Raw genomic sequence first — 19,664 nt, 5'->3', positions numbered from 1 at the left:
ACTCTGTTCTAGAAAACAATTCACTTCGCTGTCATCTTAAAATAAAATCTTGGAGAAGAATGTTTCAAGAGCTTTTGGGTGGCTTGCATTTTCCAATATTATATATTACCATTTGGGGAATTCAAAGTCAAGAATCATCTTGAAAATGCAGGTGCAATCAGAAATGTAGGGAAAATTAGTGGGGAGAGGGCCTCGGGGATGGACAGATAACCTTCTAATGCTCCTCGCATTATATTGTATCGATCTGAGTTATCCTTGGGTATTGGGTTCATACTATGTACATAAGATGTGAAAAGTAGCTATCTATAGTTACTGTAGATATAGTAGCTATCTGATAGTACCTTACTATCAGAAAATCCTAAAGACATTTAAATAATTCTTATGATATTTTACATACATGTAAATGTTATTTAAAAATAGAAATACAGCATTACTTCCCAAGGTGAAAGTTAATTTAGATATAGACTAAATTTACTTGGTATAAAGCTGACTTAGATTTATTTTCATTCCTATTTTAACTCTCATTCTAGAAAAATTAGTTTAACACATTTCATAATTCAGATTGAAAAGTGTTCAATGTATAGGTATGTGAGTAAATATGAGTATAGACATATTAGTATTAGTAATAAAATGCAAATTTGTATCTCTAATTTCTTGTTATTAACTACTTGCAACACATTAAATGTAGAATATAGGTCATATGAATTCTAATTCCAAGATAAAGATGAGTTGATAATAAAATATTTGATGCTGCATTTTTAATACTACCACCAAAAGTATTTTCTTTAAACTTGACATTCCTACGGTTTCCCTCTAGCTCAAGTATAGTTTGAAAATATTGATAAACAGCAGACTTCAGTGTGATACTGCCCTGGTCTTTTAAGTGTCTCTATTTCAAATTCCTCCATTATGTACGTTCAAAAATAAATCTTAGAGTACTAATATAGATATCCTTTTTCCCCTTACCTCCAAATAGTCCAATCAGTTGATCAAATAACCCTTTGTACAACTAGATGAATAAACTTTAAGTTAGAAAGTTACTAATGTCTTGTTCGGATAATAAAAACGAAAGAAAAGAAGCTCATTCCAGGTTCTACTTGCCTGGGCTTCCTGAGGCATTTGAGCTGCGTCCACTTTGTCAGCAATATAAGCTGCCAGCTGCTTGTTAATGGATGAGAGGGACTCCTGAATTAAGTGTAAGGATTTTTCAATCTCCTGGGCAGACTGGATACTCTGTTCAAGCAACTTTTGCCTCCTCACGGCCTAAACAAAGAAGAAACAGGAATGAATCAGTTCAATATTTACTGGTGATAGTTTTTCTGCAATCCTTCTGCAAGGCAAATGAAGATTCTAGATTCTACCCCCATCACCTTTTTATAAGATAGATTTCGCAGCTTCCTGCCACTCATTCAGCTCTACTTATAAAAATGAAAATCAGAAAAAGAAAAAAGAGTTAGCACACAGAACTGCAGGATCAGGAATCTCTGCAGGACAAAAGCACAGTATTATGTACATCAAGGAAAGAGGCTGGGAAAAACATTAGTGAAATCATCTCCGTCATTGCAATCTGTTGTTCTCAGGCCGAATGTTCCTCCTGATCTCATTATATAGTTCAAGAGATTTGGTTTACTTAGAATAGGGTCATCGTCATCACAATCCAATTCAAGATAGATAATCCACTTCTACCAGTGAGACACATATACAATCCGCTCAGAATCAGCTCCTTTTCAAAAACAGAATTTTAGATAACCATTTGGTTAAGGATTTATTTTAAATTCTATTTCAACCAGTTATGCATGGCCTTTTTTTTGCCTCTACTTTCTTTCACAATTTGGATTATGGAAATTGCTTGTGCAATTGGATTTGTGTTACTGCTGAAGTAGAACAAATAATAAGTAACCCTAATATAGCTGCAATTAATCTTGATTGTTACTATAAGCATGATTAGGATAATTTAACACTTTTTAAGTATAAATAGCATGCTGAACAGATTGCAGAGTCTCCCTTGAAGGATCGGCTCACCTTTAAAAGAGTAGTTATAAAAGGAATGGGACAGACAACTTATTGAGAATTTCTTAAGTTGTACATCATAATCAAGGATTTTTCCTCATTATACAATGTGTAGGCATGATTATCTGGTACAAAAGAACTATCCTTCCCACAGACCATGATTAGGGTTTTGAAAAGAACCCTGCTTTTTATATTATATAAAGAATATTAGATATTATATGAAGAACATAAATGTTGGCTCTTAAGTTTAAAATATAGTGGAGATGTCAATGTCCTTTAATGAAGCCAACTTGGAACACAGCGTTACTCAAGTGAGAACAAGGCTAAAAGCATCTGGACCAAAGGAAAAGGAGCTGGAAGACCTACGATGCTGCAGGAGCAAGGTAGGTATTCTCAGTATTTCCACCTACACCATAAACCTTCAGGATTCTGTCCTAGGCTTTTCTTTCTTCTCATTCTATCCATACCCTTAGCTACAATTACACTTCATATGCTCACAACTCTCAACTCTGCATCTCCAGTCCAGATTTCCCCCTTTGATCTCTACATTTGCATATATACTGTCGTAAGTGACTATTCCATTTGGGTGTCCCACAGCCATCAAAACAACAACAGAACGAAATATGGACCCACTGTCCCACCTCCCCAACTTGCTTTTTCTCTTTCTCTGTATTTTTTTCCCTATCTCAGTGATTTACAATTATGGCCTTTATTTGCCATAATTTTGGATATTTCCTCTTCTTCTATCATATCCTTCACCATTTTGCAATTAGTGAGTCCATCAATCACCAATCCTTTCTTCTACCTCCTAATATTTCTTCATTCCGTCCTTTTCTCCCTCTCCCCACCACCACCATTACTCTACTTGAGGTCATTAGCATCTCTTGCCTCAAACATGGTACAGGACTCTTGGCTGGAATCCTGCCCTGCCACTACTCATCTACAAAGAAGCTACAGTATGTTCTTCCTAAAATAACAATAATTATCTGCTTTAATCTTCTAGTGATTCCTTATTTTCCTTAGGATAAAAGCCGTACTCAATATGGCTCTAAGTCCTTTCACAGTCCCTGTGGTATCTTCTACTACTTGCTGGTGCTATAGAGAAATTTATTTTTCATTTCCCAGCATATATTATGTTCCTCTTTACACTTGGTGCTAAACATGCTGTTCCCTTTTCCTAGAACAATCCCATGCCCAACTTCCTTTTATTGGCTAATTTACATTTATCCTTTGAGTCTTACCTTGGAAATGTGGACATCTCCCTCTCCAGGCGGCTGTCCCTAAAACCCGGTGTTCTCTCTTGCCCTTTTATTTCTGTCTCAGTATGTATCACACCATATTGTAATTTCCAAATGCCTAACTATGTGCCAGGCATCAGGGTGCTCTCAGGTTTTCTTTTCAAATTACTCGATAGATTCAGGCCTAACATTGAAAAATTGACCCTTGGCCCTAAGGCAAAAAAGGGATTCTTTTTAGTGGGCTGGGATTTTGAGAGACATTTGACTTCTCCGAAGTCTGGAGTGGGGATTTTCTCAAAAATTATAGATTCTTGCCTGTTCTGTTTCAATTTACGAAGAAAACTTCAGGCTCTTAGTTGAGAAAAATTACCTAGGAGTTTTAAAAATGTTATTAATATTTCTAGGAAATAAAGAAAGAAGAACGGATGTCAGATGACTGATTTTACAAAAATATCATAATATGGGTTATGATCATCTTTTAGTAAATGATACACTTATTTATTTTACTTATCTTTTTGTTTATAAGTACGTGTCAATGAGAGCTGGATATGTCAAATGTTTTGATCTCCAGCATTGTTCTGTTTTCTTTTCCCTAAGTAGTGAAACATTTTAGCCAATGTTAAAATTAAACCTCATTTCTTTGAGTGATTTTTGTAGTAGATGAACTAAAAAAAAAAAACAAAAGCAAAAAAACGCTATGTCCCAAATTCTGATGCATATAAAGGAAAACAACTATACATCCTTGAAATTTCTGCTTGGGGGACAGCATTAATTGCCACTTTGAATGCTGCTACCTTGCCCAAGGTAAAACAATAAGGATTAACTATTTTCCCATGGACAGTGGCTGGGGGTGGAAGTCCTATAAGACATGTGCTAAAACCAAATCCAACTCCCCTGGCTCTTCAGGAACTAACATGGAGACCCAAGAGAGGCCACTAATCTGCATTATTTACAGCCACACTGCACTGCACAGACTGTCCTGATCCAGAAGTTCTATTATCTGGAATTTGAAGTTCAGTGGGCCAGGCACTTAATGCAACTATTTCCTTTCAGTTTTTCTTTGTCATCCAAGAAGAGGTTGTAATTTGCTCAAGTACCAAGTAATAAGAATACTCAATTTGTGCCATTTACAGCAACATGGATGTACCCAGAGATTATCATACTCAGTGAAGTAAACCAGAAAGAGAAAGACAAATATCATATGATATCACTTATATGTAGAATCTAAATATGACACAGATGAACTTATTTATGAAACAGAAACAGAATCACAGACATAGAAAACAAACTTTTGGTAACCAAAGGGGAAAAGGGGTGGGGAAGGGATAAATTAGGAGCTTGGGATTAGCAGATGTGAACTACTCTATGTAAAACAGATAAACAACAAGGTCCTACTGTATAGCACAGGGAACTATATTCAATATCTTGTGATAAACCATAATGGAAAAGAATATGAAAAATAATATATGTATATATATGCATAACTGAATCACTTCGCTGTACAGCAGAAACTAACACAACACTGTAAATCAACTATACTTCAATTAAAAAGAAAAAGAATACTCAATTTGACTGAATTACGTTGCTGGGTTTGAGAACACTTTTGATTAGCTGTTTCCTCCTGTCTAATTTATGAGCTATTCTGAAGCTCCACTATTATGGTCATGAACACGTTGGACTCTGTTACTTTAGAATTCTCGCTATAGTCTTCAACTGTAAACAGTAAGTACTAAGTTTCTCTCATTCTAAGAGATGGAAATAAGACTTATCTCAAAAGGGTTTACAAAAGAGGTAGAAAACTGGCCTTTCCATCATTACTCCACCAGTCTCACTTATTCTAAACCTCTCTGAAAATTTAGGAGAGAATCATAGTCACAGTGAATCCGTGGCCCAGGGAGACAGTGTGATGGTTTTTTCTGTTCACTCCCCAAGGAGGTATAAACAGCGGTACTTCAACCCTTCTGCCCCAAGCAAATGAGGGGCACTCTAAGACCATCATTTATAGAGTCTGGGAGTACAAAGTAGATAGGATGACTTCTAATTAACCAACTTGGACTCTGCTTATGCAGCTGAATGCTTTATTTGCTTTCTATGACTACTGAGGGCTTAAAAAAGGATCTGGAATGACGGCATAGTAAAGAGAAGAGGCATCTTGTACTTCCCAATGCTTGGTGTGGCAAAAACATTTCCGTAGGTCAACTGGACACTGAAGGAGGCAGCTATGTTTGAGCTGTCCAACAGGAGCAGTGCATATGGAGCAAGAATACTCCAGGATAAAGACAATTGAAGACATTACAGAGCATGTTTTTCTTGTTAAAAAAAAATGGGAAAACAGAAGAGCTTCTGTAAGACCTCTTAAGAGCCCACACTTGCACCCCAAAGAAAGCAAATGTTTGTGTCCTTATTACATATAATACATGAACACCACAAAATGCTACTTAAGAGGAGACATTTGCTCACTTTCCTTCATTCCTACTTCTCAGGCCAATGTAGAATAATGACACACAGGTGGGGTAACGGAAGATGCTGGAAACTGATCATTCTTCCCTACCAGGGCAGTTCTCTTGGGCTTAAACTGGAAACAACACTAAACTGAATATGAGATTGAAATTTTAAGCTGAACTAAACTTAACTTTGTTCATGTCACAGAGACCAGAAAGGAATGGAATATACTCAGGATGCCAGTAAGAAAGATGAATAAAAAGATGAATAAACCATCTGCTTGAAGCAAAACCATTTCATGTTTGTGTCCTATCTGGTTCAAACTACGCAGCAAACTACTGACACAGTCCATGAATTCAGTACTTGATAAACTGAAGTAGAGGAAGAGGAAAAAGATGGCTATGAGGAACAGCGAGAATGTGGTTTGGTGCAAGACAGGAAATGGTTTATGGAAGGCATGAAGACACAGATAATGAAGGGCCTAGGAACTACATTTGAAACACTGAGAATTATAGTAGAACAGCATGATTAGAAGACTTAAAATAGATATGTCAATGTCTTTGTATTATACAAAGGCCAGCAAAGTACACGTTTTATATCCATCTACTGATGTTCCATGTGTGGACTACTGCTACTATCAAATGCAACACTTTGCTTACTAACAGATAATTTCAGTGAACAATTAAAATTTCTGAAGCATAATTTGAAGGTCTTTAAGGAAGGATGCCATGAAAATGTCAGAAATTATTTTAAAACCTAGGAATGTTCTATTTGCCTCAGAAACCGGTTCTCCCAACTTTTAGTTGTTCCGAACTGGCAGGAGAACATCCTCAAAGAAGGTGAAATGTAAGGAACACCCTGGGCCTCACCGTAGACTTGGACTTCTTTGGGGTTGATGAGAGATGAGCATTTCATTTCTCAAGATTCTGTATCGTAGAAGAAAAATAATAGACCTCCACAAAGTTGCGTATAACATTTCTGCGTGGTTAGGGGTGCTTTTAGCAGGCTGAGGAAATATTTTTCAAGAAGAATCAAGCTAATATTTTGAAAAGGGAATTAAATGGAGATTAAAAGAAAAGGAGAGGGAGAAGATAATTTACAGCAGGGAGGAGAATTTACAACTGCTCACAGTCCCAGCAACCATCAAAAGCTTCACTTTGTTGCTTTTTCTTGTTTTCAAGTTAGTATGTCCTACTTTTTCCTAAAGAAACAAGGGCCTACACAGTGTTCCTTGGACAAGAAAGACCAAATAAATAAAAACTGTTGCTTTAACCACTTTAGGTTAAACTCATAAGGCGTTCTGGCACAATTGCTTTTTGTGGCATAGTTGTTAATGTGCTTGAGAGGCTATAAATAATTACATAGATGTGCACATGTGTTTGTATACAGTCTTTTTTTTTTTTTTTTTTTTTGCGGTATGCGGACCTCTTACTGTTGTGGCCTCTCCCGTTGCAGAGCACAGGCTCCAGAAGCGCAGGCTCAGCGGCCATGGCTCACGGGCCCAGCCGCTCCGCGGCATGTGGGATCTTCCTGGACCGGAGCACGAACCCGTGTCCCCTGCATTGGCAGGCGGACTCTCAACAGAGTTTTTAAATATAAAAGAATATTACATTATTTACAAGGGCCTCTAGATTTATTTTTGTTAATGTCACTTGGTTTAACCCCACTGGTCAGGAAAACCCCCAAACCATGTGCATGGAGCTCCCTATAATTTTCTTTACAGGAAAAGATTATAAACATTAAAACCACTGGTGTCATGGTTAATTGGGACTTCATCTGTTTTAGGTCTTTGCAGGTCACCGAAGTTCTTCTGTGACCTCTGAGGGAAGCATACTTGAAAGTAATGTTTAGGAATAACGTTATCAATGGAACTTGACATCAGATAGCCATGACTTTCAAGTCAAGCACTGATAGAATGGTCAATGAGCTGTACAGTAATATATCTAAGACATTTCTGGATTTTTGCTGCATTCATTCATCTTCATGGGTAGACAAATGAAATTGGTCTTCTGCCCTGACAGGAGCAAACTGATGTATTGTTTCAGCTTCAAAAAGAAAGTGATGGAAGTAAAATACAGTAAATCTAGCAGGAATCTACAGAGTTCATCTAACCCCAGTCTTGTCAAGGTAACTTCAGAAGCCCCCCTGGTCAGTAAAGCTTCTCTGAACCAATGCCAAGGTGCTCTCTGATTGTACATGTGCTCATAATACTGCTCTAGACTTTAGGCAATTAATAATTTATAGATAATAATTTGTAAATAATTAAACTATCATAGAAAATTTCTCCTGATACAGAATGAGACAGAATCAGAGTCTAGGGATAAGCTGGGTCAGGATTAAAACCACAAGTTTAAGTAACATATAGAGCAAGTGTCCCCAACCCCCGGGCTGCAGACCCACGGCCTGTTAGGAACTGGGCCGCACAGCAGGAGGTGAGCAGTAGGTGAGCGAGCAAAGCTTCATCTGCTGCTCCCCATCGCTCACATAACTGCCTGAACCATATCCCCGCCTCTGCCCCGGAAAAAGGGGCAGTTTCATGTCTTCCATGAAACTGGTCCCTGGTGCCAAAAACGATGGGGACCACTAACATAGAGTGTATATAAGAGTAAAAATCCAAATCTTGCAGTAAAATCAAGTTGTAGAATGAAGCAATGAGTGGCAATCCTACAAAAGTAGGAATGTAGCCACTGAAAAACTTAGTTGATTTCTGGCAATTGCTTCTGTTGTCCCAGAAAGCTACAAATGCAGCAACTCTCCCCTAATGCATGTATAGGTAGGGGGAGGCAAGGTGTCCCAATTAGAAAAACTGCAGGTCATGCTTCCAAGCTGAGGTGGGGAGGTAATTACGCCAATGCTGAGGGAGAACCTACTGAGACCAACTGCAGATAGACTGGCAGTTGTATCAAGTTGTATCAACGTGTTATTGTCATGTAAATGAACTGGCAACTTGGTATTCCTCAGATAAGGGCTGTGATTTCCCTTGGACACAGTCAGGTGACAGCAACCTCAGAGTGGAAGACCTCTTGGGGTTAGTCGAACTCTCCACTCAGGAATTCAGACTTTCAGGATAAAGCCTGCACAGAGTTTCTGGTCTCCGGGACTTCACATGACGTGTGGGAAGTACATCCTTCACAGCCCCATTTACAGAGCAGCTAAGGATGGCTACAAGGTTTGGCTATGAGTAAAACAGTTTTCAGTCTTCAGGCAGTAGTCTCAAATATAGCCTCAATAACCAGAGATGATGCTTTTCTGATGTACATTAGTGATCTCTGCTGGATCTCTTTTACTGTGATGTAGGCCCATCATAGTCTGAAGCCAGTGTACAGCTTCCCTTGAAATAAAATGCTCTAGACTCTGTTGACCTCTAAGGTCAATCACCAGTAGGGTTAAATTATACTCAGATTGGTGCCAACTAGATGTGGTATCTGAGAAACTGGAAAAATGCCTCTCTCTCCTGGGATGTCTGGGATGACTGATCCTTTTTCATCCTTTCCATATGCATGAAGATTAACAATACTTATTGATCACAAATACTTCAGATGATTGCCATGGTTCTGGAGAAGTCAAAGTGCAAGACAGAGTGTGATTACGGCTTCCTGCCACACTACTTATCCACACTTTACTAAAAAATACCTCAGGTATAGCTCAGTAAATAGCTGCACTATTGTGTCTGAAGATTATTACAAGGCTTGCAAATCTTCTGTTCTTCAAGTAGATGAGATAGAAAAGGATACAGATTTGTAGCAAGGAACTCCTGCCAGGGTTTTTGGCTGTGATATGATTCATTTGGCTGGGATGCACACCTTAAACAGCAGGAACAAGATGTAGAAAACAGCTGCTTTTGCTTTTACTTGCCAAACTTACTGAGCAGTAGCCTGGGAGTGCAGAAAGAAGACTCATGTGTGTTGATACAGGCATGGGGAACAGATAAATACTGGCAAAGTGGTATATTACACTTAATTCCTTGTTAGAGACCAGGGTTGTCTGCCACTGAATGCTCTTGTGAGATATTAAGCTGGATGAAATAGACATAAACTGTTTCTAGCTTCCTCCTCTATCTGCTCCCCTCAGTGGTATCTTATCATCTGTAGGTGAAATCCACTGTGCTGCAGTTGTTTGGAGTGGGAGAGGATCAACCAGCTCTCAGTTGGTAGGCCCTCACGTGTAGGGTTGTTGCATTTCTCCTAACTCAGATACAGCTGAAAATTAAGTTACAGCCAATGGTTACCACAGCCATGCAGAATGGCTTAGTGTCTTTCAAACTGGTCCCACAGGGAATGTCTGTTCCATCTAAAATGTGGTCCAGGAGGAAAAAAGAGGTAGTATATTGGGGAATATAGCAACACCCTTTATATGCCATCAAAAGTTTGGCATGATTTCCTAGAAAGTGCTCATTCTAATCCAGCAGAGAACTGTGGCCTTGAAGGAGAACCACTGTTATCCCTGCTTGGTTTAATTGTTCAGGTGTTGAAAATGAGCTTCATCTCTGGAATAAAGAGATCACTCAGCTCTAAAGAGCAGTGGATGGATGTAATAAAGTTAATGGTCCACTCTGGGAATGATTTTGAGACATAGGGCACATTAGGAAATCGGACTGCCTTAAAACAATTCATGCTCAGGTAAAGGTCAAGGCCAGAGTTCTAAACCTGAATAATCATCAGAACCTAGAGGAACTTTTCAAACTACAGTTCTCAGGCTCAATCAAATTCTACTAAATTAGAAATTCAAAGGTAGTCAGAGGGAATAACATATAGACTAAAGTTCCTGTAACCCTTCCATCTGTGTGATTTTGATGACTAGCCAGATTTGAGAAGAATTATCAAGAGTGAAGTTTGAAAGAAAAGTTGCCTTAAATAAGAATTAAATAATACACAGAAATGAAATTAATTGGGCTCACAACAAAGAAGAGGGAAGGACAAAGTACCACTGAATTGGCCACTTCTCAATGCAGGTCAGAAAACAATATGCAGTTGTTAAGGCAGAGGCAATAAAGCACTTCTTGAATTTTATTTGATACTTGCAATGGAAATTCCCTAATGAATATGTGTATTCTATGACTTAAAAAACACCTGGATGAATTTGAAAAATATCTGTATTCCTCATTCCATACATGGATGGCTCTAAGATACTAGAATACAATGCAAAGTTGTTTACTGTTCCTTCTCCCATTTCTTTCTTTTAAAAAAATGAAAGTAATTTTTACTAGCACCAAGCAATTTTAATGACAATTTGCCTGAATATTAAAGAACAGTTTTGATCATTCAACCCTAAGAATATATGTAGCTTGACAAGAAAATCAGTTTAAAAAGAATCTAGAGTGGAAAAGTAAGATGGACAAGACAGATGAATATTACCTTGAGAATCATACTTTATGTTATAAGAATTAAACATTAGTTGTAAGCTATGACGGACAGAAGTAAAAGCTATAGACAAGTCTAACTTCAAAAGTCTCACTTTAAGAAAGAGAAAAACTCCAAGAATTTTTATGAAAATGTACACAGATAACAAATTTAAAAGAAAATTTTGTTATCGAAAAATTCATTCCTAAAAGGCTACTTTACCAATCTATACTACTAATTTAAAAATTGCAAGTGATTAGTCTTTAGGTCTTAATATCAGATGTTTTTCATTTAAATAGTAACTTTCCCTTTTGCTATTCTAACTTTAGAGGTAGGAGTTCAACCACTAAATTATAAGAAATGTGAAGACAAGAAACTCCTAAAAAAATATTCGTAATCGGGAGACCTTCAAGATGGTGGAAGAGTAAGACATGGAGATCGCCTTCCTCACCACACATACATCAGAAATGCATCTACACGTGGAACTGCTCCTATAGAAGACCCACTGAACGCTGGCAGAAGACCTCCCACCTCCCAAAAGACAAGAAACTCCCCACATAACTCGGTAGGGCAAAAGAAAAAAGAAAAAAACAGAGACAAAAGAATAGGGACTGGACCCACACCAGTGGGAGGGAGCTGTGAAGGAGGAAAGCTTTCCACACACTAGGAAGCCCCTTCGCAGGCGGAGACTGCGGGTGGCGGAGGGGGGAAGCTTCGGAGCCACGGAGGAGAGCACAGCCACAGGGGTGCGGAGGGCAAAGCGGAGAGATTCCTGCACAGAGGATCGGTGCTGACCGGCACTCACCAGGCCTAGAGGCTTGTCTGCTCACCTGCCGCAGCGGGCGAGGGCTGGGAGCTGAGGCTCGGGCTTCGGTCAGATCGCAGGGAGAGGACTGGGGTTGGCGGCGTGAACACAGCCTGAAGGGGTCTAGTGCGCCACAGCTAGCCAGGAGGGAGTACGAGTAAAAGTCTGGAGCTGCCGAATGGACAAGAGACTTTTTTTTTGTCTCTTTGTTTCCTGGTGTGTGAGGAGAGGAGATTAAGACCGCTGCTTAAAGGAGCTCCAGAGACGGGTGCCAGCCACGGCTATCAGCGTGGACCCCAGAGACGGGCATGAGATGCTAAGGCTGTTGCTGCGCCACCAAGAAGCCTGTGTGCAAGCACAGGTCACCATCCACACCTGCCCTCCCGGAGCCTGTGCAGGCCGCCACTGCCAGGGTCCCGGGATCCAGGGACAACTTCCCCGGGAGAACACAGGGCACGCCTCAGGCTGGTGCAACGTCACGCTGGCCTCTGCCGCCGCAGGCCTCCCCCGCATCCGTATCCCTCCCTCCCCTGGGCCTGAGTGAGCCAGAGCCCCTGAATCAGCGGCTCCTTTAACCCCGTCCTGTCTGAGCGAAAAACAGACGCCCTCAGGCGACCTACACGAGGCGAGTCCAAATCCAAAGCTGAACCCTGGGAGCTGTGTGAACAAAGAAGAGAAAGGGAAATCTCTCCCAGCAGCCTCAGAAGCAGCGGATTAAATCTCCACAATCAACTTGATGTACCCTGCATCAGTGGAATACATGGATAGACAACGAATCATCCCAAATTGAGGAGGTGGACTTTGGGAGCAAAGATATATATATATATTTTCCCTTTTTCTACTTTTGTGAGTGTGTATGTATATGCTTGTGTGTGTGATTTTGTCTGTATAGCTTTGCTTTTACCATTTGTCCTAGGGTTGCCTGTCCATTTTTTTTTTTTTTACTTTAAAAATTTTTTCTCTTATTTTTTATTTTTTAGTTTAATAACTTTATTTTACTTTATTTATTTATTTCTATTTTTCCACCCTTTTATTCCGAGCCATGTGGATGAAAGGCTCTTGGTGCTCCAGCCAGGCGTCAGGGCTGTGACTCTGAGATGGCAGAGCCAACATCAGGACACTGGTCCACAAGAGACCTCCCAGCTCCACGTAATATCAAATGGCGAAAATCTCTGAGAGATCTCCATCTCAATGCCAAGAGCCAGCTTCACTCAACGACCAGCAAGCTACACGTGGACACCCTATGCCAAACAACTGGCAAGTCAGGAACACAACCCCACACATTAGCAGAGAGGCTGCCTAAAATCATAATAAGGCCACAGACACACCAAAACACACCACGAGATGTGGACTTGCCCACCAGAAAGACAAATCCAGCCTCATCCACCACAATACAGGCACTAGTCCCCTCCACCAGGAAGTCCACACAACCCACTGAACCAAACTTAGCCACTGGGGACAGACACCAAAATCAACGGGAACTACGAACCTGCAGCCTGTGAAAAGGAGACCCCAAACACAGTAAGTTAAGCAAATGAGAAGACAGAAAAACACACAGCAGATGAGGGAGCAAGACAGAAACCCACCAGACCTAACAAATGAAGAGGAAATAGGCAGTCTACCTGAAAAAGAATTCAGAATAATGATAGAAAAGATGATCCAAAATCTTGGAAATAGAATAGAGAAAATACAAGAAACGTTTAACAAGGACCTCGAAGAACTAAAGAGCAAACAAACAGTGATGAACAACACAATAAATGAATTTAAAAATTCTCTAGAAGGGATCAATAGCAAAATAACTGAGGCAGAAGAATGGATATGTGACCTGGATGATAATTAGTGGAAATAACTACTGCAGAGCAGAATAAAGAATAAAGAATGAAAAGAACAGAAGACAATCTCAGAGACCGCTTGGAAAACATTAAAAGCACCAACATTCAAATTATAGGGGTCCCAGAAGAAGAAGATAAAAAGGGACTGAGAAAATATTTCAAGAGATTATAGGTGAAAGCTTCCCTAATATGGGAAAGGAAAGAGTTAATCAACTCCAGGAAGCACAGAGAGTCCTATACAGGATAAATCCAAGGAGAAACACGCCAAGACACATATTAATCAAACTATCAAAAACTGAACACAAAGAAAAAATATTAAAAGCAGCAAGTGAACAACAACAAATAACACACAAGGGAATTCCCATAAGGTTAACAGCTGATCTTTCAGCAGAAAACTCTGCAAGCCAGAAGAGAGTGGCAGGACATATTTAAAGTGATGAAGGAGAAAAACCTACAACCAAGACTACTCTACCCAGCAAGAATCTCATTCAGATTTGATGGGGAAATTAAAACCTTTACAGACAAGCAAAAGCTAAGAGAAGTCGGCACCACCAAAGCAGCTTTACAACAAATGCTAAAGGAACTTCTCTAGGCAGGAAACACAAAACAACGAAAAGACCTACAATAACAAACCCAAAACAATGAAGAAAATGGTAATAGGAATATACAAATCGATAATTTCCTTAAATGTAAATGGATTCAATGTTCCCACCAAAAGACATAGACTGGCTGAATGGATATAAAAACAAGACCCCTATACATGCTATCTACCAGATACCCACTTCAGACCTAGGGACATGTACAGACTGAAAGTGAGGGGATGGAAAAAGATATTCCATGCAAATGGAAATCAAAAGAAAGCTGGAGAAGCGATTCTCATATCAGACAAAATAGACTTTAAAATGAAGACTATTACAAGACACAAAGAAGGACACTACATAATAATCAAGGAATCAATCCAAGAAGAAGACATAACAATTGTAAATATTTATGCACCCAACATAGGAGCACCTCGATACATAAGGTAAATGCTAACAGCCGTAAAAGGGGAAATCGACAGTAACACAATCATAATAGGGGACTTTAACACCCCACTTTCACCAATGGACAGATCAACCAAAATGAAAACAAATAAGGAAACACAAACTTTAAATGATACATTAAACAAGATGGACTTAATTGATATTTATAGGACATTCCATCCAAAAACAACAGAATACACTTTCTTCTCAAGTGCTCATGGAACATTCTCCAGGATAGATCATATCTTGGGACACAAATGAAGCCTTGGTAAATTTAAGAAAACTGAAATCATATCAAGTATCTTTTCTGACCACAATACTATGAGACAAGATATGAGTTACAGGAAAAAATCTGTAAAAAATACAAACACATGGAGGCTAAACAATACACTACTTAACAACCAAGAGGTCACTGAAGACATCAAAGAGGAAATCAAAAAATACCTAGAAACAAATGACAATGAAAACACAATGACCGAAAACCTATGGGATGCAGCAAAAGCAGTTATAAGAGGGAATTTTATAGCAAATACAATCCTACCTTAAGAAACAGGAAACATCTAATAAACAACCTAACCTTACAGCTAAAGAAATTAGAGAAAGAAGAATAAAAAAACCCCAAAGTGAGCAGAAGGAAGGAAATCATAAACATCAGAACAGAAATAAATGAAAAAGAAACGAAGGAAACGATAGCAAGATCAATAAAACTAAAAGCTGATTCTTTGAGAAGATAAACAAAATTGATAAAGCATTAGCCAGACTCATCAAGAAAAAAGGGAGAAGACTCAAATCAATAGAATTAGAAATGAAAAAGGAGAAGTAACAACTGACACTGCAGAAATACAAAGGATCTGAGAGATTACTACAAGCAACTCTATGCAATAAAATGGACAACATGGAAGAAATGGACGAATTCTTAAAAATGCACAACCTTTTGAGACTGAACCAGGAAGATACAGAAAATATGAACAGACCAATCACAAGCACTGAAATTGAAACTGTGATTAAAAATCTTCCAACAAACAAAAGCCCAAGACCAGATGGCTTCACAGGCGAATTCTATCAAACATTTAGAGAAGAGCTAACACCCATCCTTCTCAAACTCTTCCAAAATATAGCAGATGGAGGAACACTCCCAAACTCATTCTATGAGACCACCATCACCCTGATACCAAAACAAGACAAAGATGTCACAAAGAAAGAAACTACAGGCCAATATCACTGATGAACACAGATGCAAAAATCCTCAACAAAATACTAGCAAACAGAATCCAACAGCACATTAAAAGGATCATACACCGTGATCAAGTGGGGTTTATCCCAGGAATGCAAGGATTCTTCAATATATGCAAATCAATCAATGTGATACACCATATTAACAAATTGAAGGAGAAAAGTCATATGATCATCTCAATTGATGCAGAGAAAACTTTTGACAAAATTCACCACCCATTTATGATAAAAACCCTGCAGAAACTGGGCATAGAGGGAACTTTCCTCGGCATAATAAAGGCCATATACGACAAAACCCACAGCCAACATCATCCTCAGTGGTGAAAAACTGAAACTGTTTCAACTAAGATCAGGAACAGGACAAGGTTGCCCGCTCTCACCACTATTATTCAACATAGTTTTGGATGTTTTAGCCACAGCAATCAGAGAAGAAAAAGAAATAAAAGGAATCCAATTCGGAAAAGAAGAAGTAAAGCTGTCACTGTTTGCAGATGACATGAGACTATACATAGAGAATCCTAAAGATGCTACCAGAAAACTACTGGAGGTAATCAATGAATTTGGTAAAGTAGCAAGATACAAAATTAATGCACAGAAATCTCTAGCAATCATATACACTAATGATGAAAAATTGGAAAGTGAAATTAAGAAAACACTCCCATTTACCACTGCAACAAAAAGAATAAAATATCTAGGAATAAACCTACCTCAGGAGACAAAATACCTGTATGCAGAAAATTATAAGACACTGATGAAAGAAATTAAAGAAGATACAAATACTGGGAGAGGTATACCATGTTCTTGGATTGGAAGAATCAACATTGTGAAAATGACTCTACTACCCAAAGCAATCTACAGATTCAATGCAATCCCTATCAAACTACCCCTGGCATTTTTCACAGAACTAGAACAAAATATTTCACAATTTGTATGGAAACACAATAGACCCCGAATAACCAAAGCAATCTTGAGCAAAAAAACAGAGCTGGAGGAATCAGGCAACCTGACTTCAGGGTATACTACAAAGCTACAGTAAACAAGACAGTATGGTACTGGCAGCAAAACAGAAATATATATCAATGGAACAGGATAGAAAGCCCAGAGATAAACCCACGCATATATGGTCACCTTATCTTTCATAAAGGAGGCAAGAATATACAGTGGAGAAAAGACAGCCTCTTCAATAAGTGGTGTTGGGAAAACTGGACAGCTACATGTAAAAGAATGTAATTAGAACACTCCCTAACACCATACACAAAAATAAACTCCAAATGGATTAAAGACCTAAATGTAAAGCCAGACACCATCAAACTCTTAGAGGAAACCATAGGCAGAACACTCTATGACATAAATCACAGCAAGATCCTTTTTGACCCATCTCCTAGAGAAATGGAAATTAAAACAAAAATAAACAAGTGGGACCTAATGAAACTTAAAACCTTTTGCACAGCAAAGGAAACCATAAACAAGACGAAAAGACAATCCTCACAATGGGAGAAAATATTTGCTAATGAAGGAACTAACAATGGATTAATCTCCAAAATTTACAAGCAGCTCATGCAGCTCAGTATCAGAAAAACAAACAAGCTAATCCAAAAATGGGTAGAAGACCTAAATAGACATTTCTCCAAAGAAGATATACAGATTGCCAACAAAACATGAAAGGATGCTCAACATCATTAATCATTAAAGAAATGCAAATCAAAACTACAATGAGGTATCACCTCACACCAGTTAGAATGGCCTCATCAAAAAATCTTGAAACAATAAATGCTGGAGAGGGTGTGGAGAAAAGGGAACACTCTTGCACCACTGGTGGGAATATAAACTGATACAGCCACTATAGAGAACAGTATGGAGGTTCCTTAAAAAACTACAAATAGAACTACCATACGACCCAGCAATCCCACTACTGGGCACAGACCCTGAGAAAACCATAATTCAAAAAGAGTCATGTACCACAATGTTCATAGCAGCTCTATTTACAATAGCCAGGACATGGAAGCAACCTAAGTGTCCATCAACAGATGAATGGATAAAGAAGATGTGGCACATATATACAATGGAATATTACTCAACCATAAAAAGAAACGAAATTGAGATATTTGTAGTGAGGTGGATGGACCTAGAGACTGTCATACAGAGTGATGTAAGTCAGAAAGAGAAAAAAAACACCATATGCTAACACATTTATATGGAATCTAAAAAAAAAAAAAATGGTTCTGAAGAGCCTAGGGTCAGAACAGGAATAAAGACACAGACTTAGAGAATGGACTTGAGGACATGGGGAGGGGGAAGGGTAAGCTGGGGTGAAGTGAGAGAGTGGCATGGACTTATATATACTAACAAATGTAAAACAGATAGCTAGTGGGAAATAGCCGCATAGCACAGGGAGATCAGCTTGGTGCTTTGTGACCACCTAGAGGGTGGGATTGGGAGGGTGTGAGGCAGACGCAAGAGGGAGGAGATACGGGGATATATGCATACGTAGAGCTGATTCGTGTTGTTATAAAGCAGAAACTAACACACCATTGTAAAGCAATTATACTCCAATATAGATGTTAAAAAAAAGTTATTACAAAAATACATAAATATATATTTGTAATCACCCTCATTAATAAAGATTTTAATGCTCTACCAAAGCAAAAAAAATTTATCTAGTGTGAATATACAATACTTACATTTAACTAGATATAAAAATAAATGCAAGTATAAATTTGTTTATATACATGCATATATAAATATATACACAACTATACATGTGTGTATGTGTGTTGGTGTATCACTTTGTGTCTAGACCAGAAAAGCTAAAATGCTCTAATTGGTATAAACACAGAAGAAAAATTTAACTACTGTCTTATATAAACATTTCAGAAATGTTAATGCAAATGACCCAGGAAACACTATTTACTAAAGCAGGTTAAATTATATTTAAGGATAATGATGGAATTACTACTGACAAAAATAAAAAAAATAAATATCTATGATTCCTGATCATTAAAATAAGAATGAAACACATTTACCATTGTCCTTTGTTCTTGTGAAAGTTATATAATATTTCAGTTTCTGTATCTAACAGAGTGTAATCAAACTCAAAATACAAGATGAATCTTAAAATATTATTAAACACAAGAATCAAGGTAACTCACATAACTGATGGTAGGAAAAGAAAGACAACCTTTCTCAGATAATAAAAGAAGATATAGCAGGAGAGCGGTTTAGAAGTGGAAAGAAACAGGTGAGGGATGTTTAGAGGTACAAACTTCCAGTTGCAAAATAAATGAGTCACTGGTATGAAATGTACAGTGTGGGGAACATAGTCAATAACTATGTAATATCTTTGTGTGGAGACATATAACTAGACTTATTGTGGTGACCATTTTGAAATGTATAGATTGAGAGTTTGGGGTTAGTAGATGCAAACTACTATATATCACATCATTAGAAAAAAAGATATTCCTATCACCCAGTAAATTCCAAGGAGTTCAGTGTCAGATGCTCCTATCACTTAGGAAATTACAAAGGTCTTAGGATTTCTGTGTCAGGAACTGAGGTCAAAGATTAAATACCAGAACAAATGTTCTTCCTACCATCTCTATTTACAAGGGTTTTAGGAGATATGTGTCAAGAACCAGGGGCAGAGACAAATATATACATATTTCTTATATTACAAAAGAAGATAGAGAAGATAGAGGAGCAAAACTCTTTTCTAATTTAAATACTGTCTTGTCTATTTTTCTTAC

At 38.3% G+C, this 19,664-nt stretch overlaps 1 protein-coding gene across 5 annotated transcripts in view; it reads right to left on the bottom strand.

Annotated features, from left to right (window-relative positions):
• DMD (dystrophin) overlaps positions 1-19,664 on the bottom strand; it is a 2,236,200-nt gene that overhangs the window by 1,316,675 nt on the left and 899,861 nt on the right. For all 5 annotated transcript variants that reach the window (XM_082680764.1, XM_082680765.1, XM_082680763.1 and 2 more), the window contains one exon: positions 1,102-1,263. In XM_082680764.1, coding sequence (XP_082536890.1) covers positions 1,102-1,263 — 162 coding nt within the window. The remainder of the gene's footprint in view (positions 1-1,101; positions 1,264-19,664) is intronic.

Source organism: Grampus griseus (genome assembly GCF_964374135.1).
Source record: "Grampus griseus genome assembly, chromosome: X".
Classification (NCBI taxonomy): domain Eukaryota; kingdom Metazoa; phylum Chordata; class Mammalia; order Artiodactyla; family Delphinidae; genus Grampus; species Grampus griseus.
This window is presented reverse-complemented; position numbering and strand designations above follow the sequence as displayed.